The following is a 20237-nucleotide window of genomic DNA, read 5'->3' on the forward strand; positions in this document are numbered from 1 at the left end:
GTTTCTTAACATCTACTGTACTATATCTGCAGTTTCTTACCATCTCCTGTACCATGTGCTCAGACACTCTGACCATCTCCTGTATTATGTATGCAGTCTCTGACCATCTCCTATACTATGTCTGCAGTCTCTGACCATTCCCTATACTATGTCTGCAGTCTCTGATCATCTCCTGTATCGTGTCTGCAGTCTCTGACCATCTCCTGTACCTTGTCCGCACACTCTCTGACCATCTACTGTATCATGTATGCAGTTTCTTAACATCTACTGTACTATATCTGCAGTCTCTGACCATCCCCTGTACCATGTGCTCAGACACTCTGACCATCTCCTGTATTATGTATGCAGTCTCTGACCATCTCCTGTACTATGTCTGCAGTCTCTGACCATCTCCTGTATCATGTCTGCAGTCTCTGACCATTCCCTGTACTATGTCTGCAGTCTCTGATCATTTCCTGTATCATGTATGCAGTCTCTGACCATCTCCTGTATCATGTATGCAGTCTCTGACCATCTCCTGTACTATGTCTGCAGTCTCTGACCATTCCCTGTACTATGTCTGCAGTCTCTGACCATCTACTGTACCACGTCTGCACACTCTCTGACCATCTACTGTATCATGTATGCAGTTCCTTAACATCTACTGTACTATATCTGCAGTCTCTGACCATCTCCTGTACCATGTGCTGAGACACTCTGACCATCTCCTGTATTATGTATGCAGTCTCTGACCATCTCCTATACTATGTCTGCAGTCTCTGACCATCTCCTATACTATGTCTTCAGTCTCTGACCATCTCCTGTACTATGTCTGCAGTCTCTGACCATCTCCTGTACTATGTCTGCAGTCTCTGACCATCTCCTGTACTATGTCTGCAGTATCTGACCATCTCCTATACTATGTCTGCAGTCTCTGACCATCTCCTATACTATGTCTGCAGTCTCTGACCATCTCCTGTACTATGTCTGCAGTCTCTGACCATCTCCTGTACTATGTCTGCAGTCTCTGACCATCTCCTGTACTATGTCTGCAGTCTCTGACCATCTCCTGTACTATGTCTGCAGTCTCTGACCATCTCCTGTACTATGTCTGCAGTCTCTGACCATCTCCTTTACAAATGTCTGCAGTCTCTGACCATCTCCTGTATAATGTCTGCAGTCTCTGACCATCTCCTGTATAATGTCTGCAGTCTCTGACCATCTCCTGTATAATGTCTGCAGTCTCTGACCATCTCCTGTATCATGTCTGCAGTCTCTGACCATTCCCTGTACTATGTCTGCAGTCTCTGATCATTTCCTGTATCATGTATGCAGTCTCTGACCATCTCCTGTATCATGTATGCAGTCTCTGACCATCTCCTGTACTATGTCTGCAGTCTCTGACCATTCCCTGTACTATGTCTGCAGTCTCTGACCATCTACTGTACCACGTCTGCACACTCTCTGACCATCTACTGTATCATGTATGCAGTTCCTTAACATCTACTGTACTATATCTGCAGTCTCTGACCATCTCCTGTACCATGTGCTGGGACACTCTGACCATCTCCTGTATTATGTATGCAGTCTCTGACCATCTCCTATACTATGTCAGCAGTCTCTGACCATCTCCTATACTATGTCTTCAGTCTCTGACCATCTCCTGTACTATGTCTGCAGTCTCTGACCATCTCCTGTACTATGTCTGCAGTCTCTGACCATCTCCTGTACTATGTCTGCAGTCTCTTGACCATCTCCTATACTATGTCTGCAGTCTCTGACCATCTCCTATACTATGTCTGCAGTCTCTGACCATCTCCTGTACAATGTCTGCAGTCTCTGACCATCTCCTGTACTATGTCTGCAGTCTCTGACCATCTCCTGTACTATGTCTGCAGTCTCTGACCATCTCCTGTACTATGTCTGCAGTCTCTGACCATCTCCTGTACTATGTCTGCAGTCTCTGACCATCGCCTGTACAAATGTCTGCAGTCTCTGACCATCTCCTGTACAAATGTCTGCAGTCTCTGACCATCTCCTGTATAATGTCTGCAGTCTCTGACCATCTCCTGTATAATGTCTGCAGTCTCTGACCATCTCCTGTATAATGTCTGCAGTCTCTGACCATCTCCTGTACTATGTCTGCAGTCTCTGATCTTCTCCTGTACTATGTCTGCAGTCTCTGACCATCTTTTGTACCATGTCCGCACACTCTCTGACCATCTACTGTATCATGTATGTAGTTTCTTAACATCTACTGTACTATATCTGCAGTCTCTGACCATCCCCTGTACCATGTGCTCAGACACTCTGACCATCTCCTGTATTATGTATGCAGTCTCTGACCATCTCCTGTATCATGTCTGCAGTCTCTGACCATCTCCTGTATTATGTATGCAGTCTCTGACCATCTCCTACACTATATCTGTAGTCTCTGACCATCTCCTGTATCATGTCTGCAGTCTTTGACCATTTTTTGTATCATGTCTGCAGTCTCTGACCATCTCCTGTACTATGTCTGCAGTCTGATAATTTCCTGTATCATGTATGCAGTCTCTGGCCATCTCCTGTATCATGTTTGCAGTCTCTGACCATCTCCTGTACTATGTCTGCAGTCTCTGACCATTCCCTGTACTATGTCTGCAGTCTCTGACCATGTCCTGTACCAGGTCCGCACACTCTCTGACCATCTACTGCATCATGTATGCAGTTTCTTAACATCTACTGTACTATATCTGCAGTCTCTGACCATTCCCTGTACCATGTGCTCAGACACTCTGACCATCTCCTGTATTATGTATGCAGTCTCTGACCATCTCCTATACTATGTCTGCAGTCTCTGACCATCTCCTGTACCATGTATGCAGTCTCTGACCATCTTTTGTACCATGTCCGCATACTCTCCATCTCTTGTATGATGTATGCAGTTTCTTACCATCTCCTGTAGCATGTTTGCAGTCTCTGACAATCTCTTGTATTATGTCTGTAGCCTCTGATCATCTCTTGTATTATGGCAGCACAGTCTCCTAGTCTAATATAGGATGAAACGAGAGCCACCAAGCTGGAGCTCAGAGAGGACCATCTGACTGAGCCCTGCATGGTGGACCTGAGTGGTGGTCAGTGACAGCATAGCAAGGCCTGTCTGAGGGGGATCACTGATGTAGGGGCAGTGAATATAGTAAGGTAAAGGGGCACTGATATAGAGGTTACCCCTTATATCAGTAGCCCCCCCCCCCAACCTTACCTTATTGCATTCACTCTGCAGAAGGTGTTCTATGGTGACCAGAGTCACTCCCCCCCCCATACAATACGCATATATACTTAGGCTCATGTATCATGCACCGCCAATGCCTTACAGGAAAATTACACTGGGAGGCTCCCCACCAAACATTACACACTACATATACACTATATTGTACATTACACACACCTGCACTATTTGCAATTGGCTACACCCACAATTCAACGCTGCGCTTGCTGCATTACTACTTCCCTAGGGCACACAGAGGTGTCCCAGGTATTTTACAATCTCATAGTCTATGCTACACAAAAAATGCTAAGCCCCGCTGAAGTGTTCGGGTTTGGCTTGAAGAAAAGGTGGCAACCCTAGCAGTAAGGCTTCATGCACACTGGGGCTTTTCTCCTGGCAAGAGCAGCAAAAGCAGCTTCAAAAATGTGCCTAAGCCGCTTGGCTGTTTATTTATTTTGTTGGCCAGAATATTAATGTAGTATGTCCATTAAAATTAAAAAAACGCTCAAGCACTAAACACACCTAGGGCTTAGGCGTGTCTACACGAGTTTAGGTGTGTCAGGCGATTTTTATGCTCAAAAGCTCCTCTCCTGAATGCGACCTTGGTGGGGGATGTTTTCTGCCCCTTTCTCTAAACTCCTGTAAACCCCTATAGTGTGCATGGACACATAAGCTAAGAAGAAGCAGCGTTGGAGGCAGAGAAAAAAAAAAAACTCAAACGCCTGTAACAGGCACGCTTTTGAGCTGAAGTGTGCACGAGACCTAATATTGTACACTATGTACATAGGCCAGTAACATTGCACTGTATGCACAGTACATACATGGTAACACTGAATACTATATACAGTACATGGACCAGTATACACTGGGGGAGACTTACTAAAGCTGGTGCACATAGAATCTGGTACAGCTGTGCATAGTAACCAGTCAGCTTCCAGGTTTTAGCCCTCGTTCACACTGAAGGCAGGTTTGAAATTGTGCGAGTTTATCTGAACTCGCACAATTTCAAACCCCCATTTCAGTGCGAGTTTGGGGGCGGTTTAAAAGACATCTTTGCAGGTTCATGCACAGATGTCTATTGAAATTGCCTCCAAAGTCACCAAAGGTAGTGCAGGAACTACTTTTGGAAATCAGTGCGGCGCTGCAAAGTTGGCGTCACACCGATTGGAACAGTGCCGTTGCCAGCAATAGACTGATTTGGCATGTGATTTGACATGTCAAATCCCGCCGATGTGAACAGGGGCTTATTGTCAAAGCTTAATTGAACAAGCTGGGGTTAGGAGCTGACTGGTTACTATGCACCGCTGTACCAGATTCTGTGTGCGATAGTTTTAGTAAATCTCCCCCACTGTGTACATAAAACAGTAACATTGCACACTATATAAATACACCAGTAACACTGCATACTGTATAGACCAATGACACTGCATACTATGTATTGAAGTGCTTACCCCTGAAGGAGCCACTGACGTTTTGGGTCCCTTGATTCTAGATGCCAATGACCTTCCTGTCAATTCCACACCAAAGCATGAGAATTAATTTGGGAAAATATTTCCCATAAAATACAAAAACACCAACCACACAAAACAGTAACATTTAATAAATAAATTGTCACAATACCCTAAATAACTAAAATATATGAATGTCTCTGCTCCTGAACCCTAAAACAAGGGAGGTCCTAACTAGGAGGTAGCACTGGGAACTGAAGTTCCATCAGTCTCTCCAAACCCCTCCCACTGGCTAGTGTTATGGTTGTTGGGGTCCAAAGTTCCAGCAATGGAGCACTCAGATTTGTGTGGATGCCACAATACCAAGCATTAGTACCAAGCACCCAAACTGTCCCTGACACTGTCCCTTTATAACCGCCTCCTGCCCATAGGATGTCATATGACATCCTGGACGTTCAGTGGTTCAGTGGTTATACTGGGATGATGCAGGCATTATCATGGTATCAAAATATTTATCCGGTGATTCCCTGCGAAGTAGAAGTAATTTAAGTGGCAACAGAGCCACACGATCACTTCTACAGGCAGCGTAAAGGGGTCACACCCTACCAGCGCTGCTTTTCCCAGGCGCTCCTATGCAATTGGGGAGCCCATTACCACTGGCACCCAGTAGAAGGAACAGAGAGAGAGGAACTGATGTTGTTCCTCCCTCTCTGTGATGTCAGAAACCAGAAGTGATGAAATCCTCATCACTTCCAGTTTCTGAGATAACAAAGAGGGAGGAACAATATCAGTCTTCAGTTTACTGGCCGTTACCAGCTTTTACAAGCGTCTAATCAAAGCTATCTCAGTTTTATCATGATTTAAACGCCAGGGGAGAGATCTGGGTTCTAATAAAACCCAGATCTCTCCTTCAAAAGGGACCTGTCAAGGACCACGCTATCACAAGGGATGTTGTTAATCCCTTGTGATAGCAATAAAGTTGATGAAAAAAAGATACAGTTTAATAAAAAGTTTTAAAAAATACACAATATCTAGACTGGGTTTCATGAAGCATATACATAAGATACATTCATTATGTAATGTTAATACAGTGGTGTTCAGCATTGCTGGGTGCCATAAATCATATACTTGAGCCCTTAGCCCTTGTACACACGGTTGGACATTCCGACAACAAAATCTGTCGGATTTTTTCAGACGGATTTTGTCCGAAACTGATGTTGCATACACACGGTCGGACAAAGTTGTCAGAAAATCCGATCGTTCAGAACGTGATGACGTTCGTTCGTTACGACGGGACTATGTTGTGGCTAGTAGCCAATAGCTTTGGTCTTGTAATTTGATCTGAGCATGTGTGGCACTTTGTCCGATCGAAATTCTCTACAAACGATCGGACAAAGTGTTGTCGGAAAATTTTATATCCAGCTCTCAAACTTTGTTGGTCGGACATTCCGACGGAAAAAGTCCTATGTAGCCCACACACGGTCGGATTATCCGACAACACGGTCCAATCGGACATTTTCCGTCGGAATATCCGACTGTGCATACAGGGGCTTAGATTCCTTCCTCAGGTGATATATACTTCTGAAAATGTTTCTGAAACTCACATATTAATACCTACAGATACAAAGACAAGCCTAAAATTACAGAGGCACATACTGTATGTGTGTCTTTGCTTTATGTAGCTTTTAGGTCTCATTCAGATGTACGTACCAATCTGTAAACCCATGAATCAGAACGCAATCTGTCTACGTTCTGATCCATTCTGCACAGGCAAGGAACAGGAGTGCACACATACTATCGCTGTAAAGAAAAGCGGGCAAAAATTATCCCTCATGTCGCATTTGTCAGGCGTTTTTCAGGCGGTAAGCGCAAATCATTCACCTGAGTAAAACCGTACTGCAACTTCAATTTGTGGTTGAGGTGCAGTGATGCAGGTTTTTTTGGGGTTAAAACAGGAGGTGGCATAACACCTCCCTGCCTGTCAAACACACAGCAAGCGTGCAGGACTTGTTTACCCTTGGTTTAAAATGTGGCATTGGAAATGCTTTTTAAAGCGCTCTGAATGCCAATCAAAGCTCCTGTCACTAAATAAAATGGTTATCTTACAGTTTGTGTTTGCTTCAAAAGTTATACCCCATGTCACTTTCCTGGTGCTTCAGACCGTCTCCATAGTAGTCTATGACAGCGTTCGCTAACAACACCTGCAGCTTTCGAGAGGCTTTTATTTAGCTTTAGCTTCGCTTTGTTTCGGAGGTATTGCAGGTATGAGATATCCCAGAATGCAAACCAACAAGCGAACCAGAAAGATGCCATCAGCAGTCACTGTGTATATATTCTGAGAGTGTCTGTTGCATCTGGTGTGCAGAGAGGAGCAGCAAGAAGGTGAGCCAGGTCTGGACCGGAGCGGAGCAAGTAGAAGACAGTGTGCAACATGGGAACGCTATAGCGGAAGGTGAGCAGGAACCGGAGAGAGAGGACTGAGCGACAGAGGATCAGCAAAGCTTGGGGACCAAAGCAGGAGAAACTATGTGGTGTGCAGCATTAGAGCAATATAGCACAAGGTGAGCGGGAACCAGAAAGAGAGGAGGATCAGCAAACCAGAGGATCAGCAGAGCTTGGGGTTACTACTGAGTGGGAGATCAGCAAAGCTGGGGGCTACTACTGAGTGGGGCATCAGCAGAGCTGGGAGTACTAGCAGGGGATCTGCTGAAAAAGGGTACAAAAAAGTTGGGTATTGTCAGAAACCATGAATCAGACTAAGACAAAAGTACAGTTAAATCACACTTGTTTAATAATAATAAAAAAAGTAAACAGAGTAAACATAGTCAAAACATAGCCAGAGTTCAGGAACTAGAACAAATAGTCAGACAAGCCAAAATGCCAGAGAGCCAGATATGAGCGTAGTAGAACAGCAAGCAGGATCTGGAGCCAAAAGGAATGTCAACCAAGCAAGTCTTTTTCAGGAACACAGGAGAGTGTCTCTAGATATGTGACCAAGGCGAAGGCAGAGATTATGAGGACTGGATGGCTTAAGTAGGCTGGACTGATGAGCAGGATATCATCAACAGGTGAGTCACTGTGGAGAGATGGGAGCTGGCAATTAGCCAACAGCTGAGCAGCCAGCTTTGAGAAGGAAGGGTTAAGCCCAGCCCTAACAGGAATCTGCTGAACAAGGGTACCGATGAGCTGGGGATCTGTTAAACAGGAGTACTAATGAGCTGGGGATCTGCTGAGTGAGGGTACTACTAAGCTGGTGTTCTACTGGGCTCCTTTAAAACAAACAGAAAATCAACACACATAAGGCTTTTTCCAAGCTTCATTAAAGCTTCAAAAAAGCATAATCGAAGCATCACTGAAGCATCAAAAACACATAAAAAAAGCATGTTGAAGTGGTAGGCACTTTAACATAGCTCCCAACTGTCCCTCTCATTTTGCAGATTTTCACTACAGTCCATTTACCATGGTTTCCTATGGAACACGCTCTGTAGTGCAAATTTGCAAAATGCAAAAAGCACTAAAAATGCCTAGGTGTGAATCCAGCCTTAAGGGGGCATGTACTATGCCTACATGCTTTTGCTAGTAGGTGTCCCTCATTCCCATCTCAAAAAGTTGGGAGGTATGCTTTAATGTGACTTGAAGTCGAAGCAAGTGTATATGAGCCCTAAAGCTTCCTATTTTTCTGACTTAAAGCGGATCTTCATTGCATCTGAGCACCACGAACCAAATACACAATTGAATTAATTTTTAATATTCAAAGCAAACTCCCCCTATCTCCATGCTTTATTTTGTTGAGAAATCACTTTGAAAAACACTCCCCTAATATTTCTGCCCCTGGCCATCTTGAGTAAGGGCAAATGATTCATGTAGCTTTACTTCCTGAAATCTATCTGCCCTTAGCTCAGGCACACATACAGCAAAGTGTGCTTAGCTGAGAAAAAGTTCATTGAGAGAGAAAAGTTCCACTTTAACTGCTTGCTGACCAGCCGCCGTCATTATACTGTGGCAGGTTGGCATGGCTGCACAAATCGTCATAGGTGTATGTCGGCCGACTCAGGAGCTCTAGGGGGGCGCTCAGTGTGACGCTAGAGGTGAAGCTCTTAGCCACGATGTCCGCCGGTGACCCGCGATCACTCCTCAGAGAGCCAGAACAGGGATCTGTCAATATAAACAGACAGATCCCCATTCTGACAGAGGAGTAGAGAGAGATCTGCTGTTCCTAGTGATCAGGAACAGCGATCTCTCTACTCCTCCAGTCACTACACTCCCCCCACAGTTAGAAACACGTCCCTAGGGAACACATAACTCCTTGATCGCCCATTAGTGTTAACCCCTTTCCTGCCAGTGACATTTATACAGTAATCAGTGGCTATTTTTAGCTCTGATCACTGTATAAATGTCAATGGTCCCAAAAAAGTGTTAAAAGTGTCCGATCTGTCCGCTGCAATGTTGCAGTCCCGTGAAAAATCGCTGATCACCGTCATTACTGATGCAAAAAAATAAAATAATAATAATAATAAAAATGCAATAAATCTATTCCCTATTTTGTAGACGCTATAACTTTTGCACAAACGAATCAATAAACGCTTATTGCGATTTTTTTTACCAAAAATATGTAGAAGAAAACATATTGGCCTAAACTGATGAAGAAATTGTTTTTTTTTGGGGGGGGGGGGGGGATATTTATTATATATCAAAGAGTAAAAAATATTGTTTTTTTTTTTTTTTTCAAAATTGTCGCTGTTTTTTTGTTTATAGTGCAAAAAAATAAAAACCGCAGAGGTGATCAAATACCACCAAAAGAAAGTTCTATTTGTGGCGAAAAAAGGATGTCAATTGTCAGTTAAAGCGATGTAGTTCCGTATCGCAAAAAATGGGCTAATCATTGAGGGGGCAAATCCTTCCGGTCCTTAAGTGGTTAAGTGAGAAGCACAGGAAGAGAACAACAAAGAGCATCCTTCTGTCTTATCTGCTGCAAGATGGCATAATAAATGCTTTGGTTTACTCTTCTCATTCAGCATTATATTGATAATCCCCGCTCCCGCTGTAGTTACATTTGTAGATGATGCACTCCCCAATCAAGGCTCCTATTATACTTGTCCTCAATTCTCTCCCTCAACAGGAAGTGCTGCTCATATCCGGAAGCCTCTTGTACATTGCAGGACACAGGAAGACCGGTTAGAATGGGGGGGGGGGGGATAAAAAAAAAAAGTGAATCTGTAAAATCTCATCCACTATGAAGAATCTGTCTTTGACTGGACAGGATGTCTTTATCATTGTGACACACATCCTTGTAAAGCTTTTATATTTAGAAAGGAAAGGAAATCATGACAGCTGAAGCATGAATGTACAAACTACCTATGGAGGTGAAGGGGGTAAAAATAGGTGGCTGAATCATGGTGTTATCACGGCCGCCCACCTGAATTCTGACATTACAGCTTTTTAAACTGGGGCTGCAAAGTTTGCAAGGCAGCACCTTTTGCAAAACTTGCCTATTGAGATCAATGAGGGCACACCACAACTGCCATCCAAACGTTTGGTTTGCAGTTGTGACATGGTCCTGCAATGTAAAAGTAAAAAAACAAAACAAAAAAAAAACATTGGGAGACTGTAGTAGCGCCCCCTGGATGACTGTCAGATAATGCCCTCTGAAAAGTGATGCCTAACACGAGCAACATGTATTGTCTGCTAACCTCCTAGAAAGACTGGCATCTTAGGACTCGTTTGGATTGCTTTTTAGAGAGCATTTGACAGGCAATAAGGTATTATATTGCTTCATTACTGTCTGATTTAACCCTGTAAATGCCACACAACTACATGCTTTGCAGGGAGGTTGCAGAATGGCCCCACAGAATTGCACCGGTCGCAGTCAGCAACATGCTTTTTAATTTTTGTTGTGGCATGTATACAGCTCAACCGCCTGGTTTTACCGCACCCTGACCACTTATGTTCACAAGCACTCAAAGAAATTGATTGATCAGAGAACAATACAAACTAGACATTTCAGCTCTCAGAAATCATAGGGAAGCTTGCCATTACGATACAAATACCCTGTTTCCCCTAAAATAAGACCTAGCGTGATTGTTGGTGATGGCTGCAATATAGGCCCTACCCCCCAAATAAGCCCTAGTTAAAGTCCTTGTAGGTCTTATTTTCAGGGTAAGGCTTATTTTCGGGGAAACAGGGTAGGGCTTATTTGGGGGGTAGGGCTTATATTGCAGCCAACACTGACAATCACGGTAGGTCTTATTTTAGGGGAAACAGGGTATTAAGGCCACTGTGCAACTCGGGCTGGATGGTTAAAGTGGTGTGGCCCTTCTCAGATCGGAGTATACAGTACTGCACAAATAACAAAAAACAGAAAGGGTGCAAATGCCTAGTGCATTATCTCCAGCACTTTATTAAGGGCACTTTCACACTGGAGCGGGTCGGCATTGGCGGTAAAGTGCCACTAACGGCCAAAAAAGCATTAAAAGCACGGCTGCATAGGTGCTTTGCTGGCGCTGCCTATTGATTTCAATGGGCAGGGGCGCTGTAGGAGCGGTGTATACACTGTTCCTAAAGCTCCTCAAATATGCTGCTTGCAGGACTTTTTTTAGCGTCCTGCCAGCGCACCGCTCCAGTGTGAAAGCTGGTTCCTCCCCTGCTTCCCTATTAGCAGGTGGAGGGAACCAATGAAACTTAAGTAGTACTGCAGGAAAGCATTGTGTGACATATAGTCCAAATACAAAGGGCCCCATTACAGTCCATAGGGGGCAAACTACACACCCCAGGATGCACACAAACCAGAGAATTAAAGGGCCCCAAGAGGTTACCTGGGAGCAGGGCAGAGACCTTGAGGCAAGGCAGAAGACCAGACCCAGGGGTGAAGCGCTGCCCCCACCCCCTTGGCGTGCCGTTCTTCCCACAGATCCACGGGCGATCAGGAACATCCTGCCTGAGAGTGGGATCCCAGGTGCATTCTCCAGGCGCACCTGTACAGACGGCATGAAGTGTCCCGATTGTGAGGTAGCCAGTCAGGCTACCTGAAGAGCCTGCCTGTTCTAGGACACTTCGTTCGGGCCTTAGCCACAGGATTGGTGAGCGGGCACTTGCTCATTTTACAAAGGATACAGAGTCACTGCATGCAGACAACGTTACCTATTTTGCTAAAACCTGTAGTCACAGTGTCCGTCCTACTACCCGGATGCTGCCAGCATACTGCATTTTCACTCTACCAAACAGGATATCTAAGTGCACCAACTAAAGTGGCTAGCAGAAGATTTGAGGCCTTCTTCCAAGGGACTGAAGTTACTGGTGCCATACGGGTACAAACAAATACCCAGGGTTCGGTATATGTAGTGTATGAGCGGGGTAATCTGAACTTGGACTTGGACGTTGCGTTATTGAACGCTGCATTAGGTACAGTGGTTATGGTTTTCTGGGCCTATGGGGACAGAAGGGAGAGGTCTGCCATAAAAAAGGGTCATTCCTCTGCTCTCCTTCTGCCTGGACTCATACAGCCCAATTCAAATAGAGTGGTGGTCAGTCTGTTACAATGTCTGCTATATTGTAATCTATCAATTGTTAGAGTGTTTGTCTCTGCTCTGGGTTATTTTAATTGGAGTCCCCTGAAAGCAACCAGATAGTACCATAGAGTTCTAATGCTCTTGATTCTCAGTCATTATTATACAGTTGGCCTATTTGAGATATATTTGCCTACTGTTCAGCTATATTGCTTGTTTGTTTCTATTTCTAAGAAATTGCACAGTAAAGACTATTTCTGTGTTTTACTACAACGTGTGTCTTTTATTGGTGGTGTTTGCACGAATATCATTGCCAGGTGTGCCAGAGGAGTGGAGACTGTTCTTGGGGTTGAGAGGCAGAGTACAGAACCAAATATACTCAAGTGGCTCCTCGGGGGGTAGCGCTACACGTTAATACCTCTTGACTTTGACAGCAATCTTGTGAGCTGCTAAATTCCTATGCTCTCTGCCTGTGCACAAGGAGAGGTTGTGGAGATGGGGGGGGGGAGGATTTAAGGTGATGTCTGGGTTCTTTGTAATCTACCAAAATTAAGTAGGTAGGGCCTACATGCTTTGGAATTCAGAGCCGCGTTGTCATGTCAAAGAGGAAGGTAGGAACACACCATATTTATGGTACATCAGTAGTTTTTTTTCTGTACTTGAAGTGTATTAAAATAGTAAGTCATGAGGAAGTGTGCATGTATTTCACAAATGTACAAAACTTTAAAATGTTTGTATTTTTATCTTTTGCCTTGACATACAATTTAAAGTAGTATTTTCAGTTTACTTTGACTACAGTATACTACAGCACACACAGCGGATGCATCGGTTAGTAATGTAGTTTGTTTGGTCCAGCCTAGACCAAACAAACTATTTTCTTTACTAATTGATGCGGCCGCTGTGTGTGCTGTAGCATTAGCTACATACAGTATGAGGTGCTGTGTTCCACAGTAGTAGAAGCAACATCCTATCTGCTGTTGAAACTTAATTGAGTTGGCCTGAATGCTTCTCCACCATTCAAGAGGAAGTAAACCCTGATGGGAGCCGCCACTCGCGGCATATCGCTGTTAACCGCGGCGCGCTCAGTGCACCTGCGCGCCGCTGTCTACGGCGAATGCGCCTTAGACAGCGGTGGCGGTCTTTCGGCAAATATCTCCTAAACCGTGTAGGTTTAGGAGATATTTCTTGGACCTACAGGTAAGCCTTAATCTAGGCTTACCTGTAGGTCAAAGTTGGTTGTAAGGGTTTACAACCACTTTCAGCAGAAGCCTTGTATTTTTATCAATGAATGCAAGGCTCCCTCTGATTATCCAAGGTGAAAATCATAATGTAATGTATCCGCCTCACCTTGGCCAATGAGAAAGGCTTGTATTCATTAATAAAAATACAAAGTTTCTCCTGAATGACAGATAAGCAATTGGGCTGACTCAATTTAATTGCAGCAACAGATGGGAAAGTGCACCATACTGCTGCCAGAACACAACGTAGCTCACTACACTTTTGCAGCATGAACAATAGATTGTTTGGGCCACCTTGGCCAAATTTAAAGTCAAAGTAAACCTGGAATTCCATGTTAAACCTCTGGTAATTTTTTTTATTACTGACTGTGCCCCTGTTGGGTTCCTCAAACTGCGACTTGAAGGTAGGCTAGATTCCCCCTGGGGTCACACATACACTATTATAAACTCTTCTGAGGTTCTAACCTTTCCTCACCCTATGAAAAACAAAATGTAAGATGTTTTGGTTTGCATTTCACTCTTTTAGATAGTCTTGAGTGAGTCAGTTAACTAGACAATTGTGATCTAAAGCTTGCATGTTTCCGGAACCTCTCCTTTTTTTGAAAAACAGGTATTAAAGCCTTTCACTAACGATGTTCTCTTGTTCTCAGGTCCAGCTGGGAACTGCCAGATCTGGAAAATGGTAAAATCCCAGCAATTAGTGACTCAGATGGAGTCAACTACCCTTGGTATGGCAACACTACTGAGACCTGCACTGTTACTGGCCCCACCAAAAAGGACACCAAGTTTACCGTCAGTATGAATGATAATTTCTACCCAAGCGTGACGTGGGCAGTGCCTGTTAGCGATTCCAACGTGCCTATGTTGACGGGCATCCGGAGAGACCAAAATTTTACTACTTGGTTGGTGGCCATCAACATGGCCAGTGGTGAACTTGTTATCCTACATACCATCAAGTGGAGGATGAAACTGGAGATTGATGTCAAACCCACCTTACCACTGGGACAGCGCGCCAAACTGCAGGAACCCTGTGGCCAGGAGCAACCACAAGTGCTCAACAAAAATGAACCCATCCCTCCTAGCGCTCTTGTGAAACCGAATGCCAATGACGCACAGGTCCTTATGTGGAGGCCAAAAAACAAACCGGCAGTAGTTGTGATACCCCCAAAACGTCGGTGAATCTGAGAAAATAAATAAAAGCTGCTAATAAACATGTAATAATACCAAAAAGAGGAAAGGTCAAATAACTATTTTTGCTGTATTGAATCCTTAGGTATCACTGTGTTATTTTTTATGCAAGAACACTGTTACATGGCTGAATTACAAGGAGGTATATCAGGAATGCACAACTTATGCAGATACCTTCTCAGACTTTCAACCAGCTTTCACTGACCTTCATTTAAACACACTGTTACATCTGTACCGGATCCATTTCATTTCAGGTTGGATTTATGATCCAAAATGTTACACATCTGCTCTGGGCTTGAGCCTTCTAAGTTCTTCTTGAGATTATTTTTTCATTAGGGTGTTATTTATGAAGAATCAATACCTCCAACAAACTTCCTTATTATGGTTTAAAAGTTGCCAAAATGTCTCCATTACCCCATTGTCCCTAAAAGGCACTTTTTTTGTGTGCTGCCTTTGTTGAAGGATTACAGACTCGTTTTGGAGACTGAAAAGCTGACAGAATATACTATATTTTTTGTGACTCTGCAAAATCGCACTGGCTTATTGTGTGCAGTTGGGCTCTTTTATGAAAAACAAAGGAACATATACGTTGCCTATAGGATCCACTCCTGCACTATCAAAACAGAACCTGATTGGTTGCTATGAGCAAAGCCTCCACTGGTTTGCTCCTTTTTAAATAGAAGAGTCCTAGATAGTAAAAAGACAAACTCAGGGGTAGAATAGCTAGTAGCCTAGCTACTGAAGGGATATACCTGCATTGCTGGCCAGTGCTATTGTATCCCTCTATCAGTACAGCTTCTTTTCATAAAAAGAAGAGCTATGGTACATATTGTAAGTCTTCTTTTAACAAAAAGTGATTTGTTATTAGAAAAGAGCTTCAAGAGTTTCATATGGATAGGTCTGTTCACAATTGATAAAGTAACTTTGTACGGATACCATAAAAGATCAATCATCTTCTGGCTACTTATAATATTCAGGCACACTGGTGGAAAGAAACTTCTTAGGACATTGTGGTTCCATTCTACTTCAAGGACTTGCATAGGGCATCAAATCAGCCATGTGGTATTGCAGCTTAGGCTGGAGTCACCATATGGAGAATCCGGCAGGTGGTACAAATTAGGTCACCACGGGTAAGAAGGAGGAAGCAAGCAGGAAATAAAGAGACACTTCCTTTGCCAGGATTTTGAAATTATATAAGTAGCCAGCAGATGATCTACAACAACTCATAAGTGTGTTATCAGCATAGAATGCTTAGCAAGACGATGAACCAGCTGGTGTTTTCTCAAAGCTGGGTTATCCGTTTTGAACAGACTTCCCATTTAAAGTGGTTGTAAACCCTTACATATACCCATGACTGGCCTCAGGTGATAGAAACAAATCATTTTACATAAATTGTACCTATGTATCTACAGTCTTCTCTTCTCTACACCTGTTCAAAGTGCTGAATGTATAATGCTTTTCTGGGAGTTCACAAAAAAGGGAACGGAGAGCAGAAGTTACACTCTGCAGAGCTCAATGAATATAGCTCCTCTGAGAGATGATGGCGGACAGCCTTCTTCACACAGCTCACAGGAACAGAGCTGATGCTGTCAATCTGCTGAAGGTCCCTCCTCTGTCACCATTTTTCTCTTGTTGTCAGGAAAACTTGTCAAAAGTGATTTATGCTGATAGCAGAGGAACGAAGAAGCAGACAGAAATGACACTTAGTGTTCTTAATTGTACACATTATAGAGGGATATGCTTTGTTTATATTTCATGTCTGAGGTTTACAACCACTTTGAGCTTTTAAATGCAAATTAAAGGTTACTCACCTAATGTCGTTTACACAAATGGTCTAAGGAACTGCACACCAGCACATTTTAGGTAATCTTTAAAAGGTGTTTTCTGAGATGGACAAAAATGCCACACTCCCTCTCCTTACATATATTACAGAGTGATTAGAAACCAAGAATTCAGATTTTGCCTTCATGGTAAATGAAACTTGATATTTTGCCATGTCATGGGGATGTGATGACCCTCCCCACCACTTACTTTTTATCCCAAAGGCTGATCTAAGTTCACTTTGCAAACATAACAAGAAGCAGGATAAGGGGTTCTGTTTCTCAAAGTAATAAAAGAGGGTAGTAGTAGTAGTAGTGGGGTAGTACAGCAAGTTCTTAAACTGTGATAAGTGAAGCCTGTTATGCTGTAGAAAATAGAAGTTCTCCTTGGTTATCTCCATGTTGACTGTTTTTGAAGCTGAATTCCAGGTAGATAGTAAAAAACACCAACTGAGAAAGTTATACCATTGTATTTTAAATGCTGCAATAGACAGGTGCAATTTGTTTACTTCCGAATTCGTCTTTTAACAGATTTTGACAAATTAGTTCATTCGTAAATATCCAAATGAACGAAAACCTATTTAACACATTTTTCTGCTTGTGCTGTGGCCCCCTGTAACACCTGTAATACCTGGCTAATCCTGCCTGGCTATATCCCCTCCCCTCTGCAAACAGACCATGACAATCATGGCTGCTGAGACCCTGACATTGATGGTGTGTGCCTCCATCATCCGCAGCCTGTTCTCTTCTGTGTCTGTCTCTCCTCTGCCTTCCTTCTCCCCCCTCTCCCCCGCCGCTCCTGCTGCTCTCATTATTCATTGAAAAAACTAAAACTCTTATGGGCGCTCTAATATATCAGCAAATGTCCCTATGCCTGTGTTAGGTAAAAAATATACTTATCTGTATCTATAAGCCCACGTACACACGGTCGGAGATTTTGCCAACCAAATCCGTCGGATTTAGTCGACAGATTGTGTCCGAAACTGTTGCATACACACAGTCGGGCCAAGTTGGCGAAAAATCCGATCTTTTACGTGATGACGTAATTTCGTTACGATGGGACTACATTCAGGCTAGTAGCCAATAGCTTTGATGTAGGAATTTGATCTGAGCATGCGTGGCACTTGGTCCGATGAAAATGCTCTACACATGATCGGATTAGGTCCGTCTGGCCCAGATGGTCGGGAAATATTTCCAACATGTTGGAAAATTGGGTCGGACAGAGATTCGGACGGAATCAGTCCGATGTATACCACACACAGTCGGATTATCTGACGACACGGTCCGATAAGACTCATTCCGACAGATTCTCCGACCGTGTATACAAGGGCTTACAGCGTGGCTCCCTGTCGCTCAGCTGACTCGGCTTTCATGCTCTCCTCCCCGGCTGACGTCAGCATGAGCGCTCCGCCCACTGGAGCTGTAAGTCGGAAAGAGAAGAAACCCAAAGAGGCAGCTGAGCGCTGGGAGCTGTGCTGTTATACATACAGATAAACATATTTTTTTACCTAATACAGGGACATTTACTGGTATATCACAGTGTAGATGGGATGTTTTCATATAAGTGGGTTAACAACCACTTTAAAGCGGAGTTCCACACAAAAATTTATCTTCCGCTTTTCGTAATCCCCCCCCCCCCCTCCCTTCGGTGTCACATTTGGCACCTTTCAGGGGGAGGGGGAGCAGATACCTGTCTAATACAGGTATTTTGCTCCCACTTCTGTGCATAGATACTTGCGACACCTGCGGGTATCTACGCCACCCCCTCCCCCACTGTCTTCTGGGAGACACACGGGTCCCAGGAGACAGTAGGGACCAGTGGAAACAAGCAGCGTGAGTCTCGCATGCACAGTAGGGAACCAGTAAGTGAAGCTGCAAGGCTTCACTTCCTGATTTCCTTACCAAAGATGGTGGCGGCGGCACTCGAGAGACGAGGGACAGATCGATTTCGGGTGCCAACATCGCGTGCGCCCTGGACAGGTAAGTGACCATATTTTAAAAGTCAGCAGCTGCAGTATTTGTAGCTGCTGACTTTTAAAACAAACAAACAAAAAAACTCCACTTTAACTATTAATAACTATTATAGGTATTGGAATTTAATTTCAAATTTGGCTGTAAGCGAATGTAACGAATATGAATTTATCCAAAGTTACGAAATATCCGGAATAACGTATGCCGTTTCTAAACGAATGGAACATAACAAATTAATAATAATAAATAACAAAAACTTTTTATTATTATTATTTATTATTAATTAGTTCTGTTGCATTTGTTTAGATGCACCATTCGTTATTTTGGATAATTCGTATTTGTTCCGTTCACCAACAGCCAAGTTTAAAAGGAAATTTCAATACCTATAATTTAATAGTTAGCTATTTATTAGTTAGTTATCATTTAGAATTTTCGGATTTTCCTTCCTGTTTTCAGATTTAAAAAATTTTCGATTTTCAAACTTACGAATTTACAAATTTATGAATTGCGATCATAACGAATGACCCAAAAAACGAAAGAAAAAAAACAAATGAAACAAAAACGAACACATTTTTTAGCAGTGCACATGTCTCTGCAGCAAGTATAAATATCTGACTTGCTTTCAGCCTGCTGTAATCTCCTGTACAGCCGCATTCAGACTGGGAGAGGTGACGGCGGCGGCACTCTGAGCCAATCAGGTGTCCTGCATTTACATCTGCTGTCAAGGAAAGATAACCTCCTCAGTCTGTTGTTAAGCCTTAACTGCCCAATCACAGATAGGGAAGCTAGCTGTATTGCTTAGCTACAGCCAAGGACAGTCCATTTATCTGGCTGGCTGTGTTGGGTGTTAGAGCTGTGTAAATCCCAGGTGTGGATGGACAGATAAAACAAATCTTTTGCAGGGTAAGACATTTCCCATGTATGCATTTTAACTTTGTATTTAGGTGTTTGCCTGGAGTTCAGCTTTAAAATGTTTCACTTGCTGGGGAGAAGTTTTTAGGTAGAGAAGTATGAAATAAGCTGCTTGTTCACAAATATTTGTTATAATCACATGCACTCTTTATGCTGTAAATAGTCAGTAAGTACATACAAGATTGGCTAAGCAAATGTAATCACCCAGAAGCCTTTTCATCCTCTCAATTCACGTAGCTGGTGTGACAGTACCCTTGAAGCTGCAGGTTTGATCTTCTTTAAAAGCTGCATTATGCAATGCTTGTGAAACTGAACTGAACCTTCCGTATTACTGTACTTGCGAAACTGCACAAATGGTAAATTCACAGAAATGATGAACTTTCTAAATAAACAAAGGAAAAAAGTACAGTTCTTTGCTAAAAATTGAACCAGAAAGTGCTGTGATGTGCTAAATTAAAGGGAAATTAGTCTCCTAAGTGATTATGTATAGTTATTATTGTACAGTTCTGCTGACAGTCATTTTTGGGAAGACTTTCATATCTTTAGGGTCTTCTTGTTCCATATTTTGTTCATTATATTTCATAGATTTGTAAATGCTCCCTCTAGTGGTCATCAGTATATCAAAGAATTTGATTAAGGCTCCATGCACACTGAAGCTCATAAAACGGCCGTTTTTGGGAGGTTTTTTTTTTAACAGCCCATAAACTCCCCTCTATTTTATCCTATCTGTCCACGCACACATGGAAGTTTTTGGATGTTTATCAGCAATGGAGCTCATGGGCTGTTTTCTGAATGCCATAAAATCTTGTTCAGGAGTCGTTTTTCTGACCACAAAAAACACCAAACGCTCATAAACGCTGGTGAACGTCAATAAACGCTCAAAAACATGGCTCACCGGTGGTTTTTAAAGTTTTTGATCCATTAAAATA

The 20237-nt window shown here is 43.2% G+C and overlaps 1 protein-coding gene across 3 annotated transcripts in view; it reads left to right on the forward strand.

Annotated features, from left to right (window-relative positions):
* FAM78A (family with sequence similarity 78 member A) overlaps positions 1 to 20237 on the forward strand; it is a 137063-nt gene that overhangs the window by 46526 nt on the left and 70300 nt on the right. For 2 of the 3 annotated variants that reach the window (XM_077478002.1, XM_077477993.1), the window contains one exon: positions 14068 to 19784. In XM_077478002.1, coding sequence (XP_077334128.1) covers positions 14068 to 14596 — 529 coding nt within the window. In that variant the 3' untranslated portion in view covers positions 14597 to 19784. Of the gene's footprint in view, positions 1 to 14067; positions 19785 to 20237 lie in introns of those variants that run through there. The other variant, XR_013272387.1, reaches the window with a different exon arrangement.

The sequence above is a fragment of the Lithobates pipiens genome, unplaced genomic scaffold (genome assembly GCF_037356315.1).
Source record: "Lithobates pipiens isolate NorthernLeopardFrog02 unplaced genomic scaffold, aLitPip1_a1.2 Scaffold_1, whole genome shotgun sequence".
Lineage (NCBI taxonomy): Eukaryota > Metazoa > Chordata > Amphibia > Anura > Ranidae > Lithobates > Lithobates pipiens.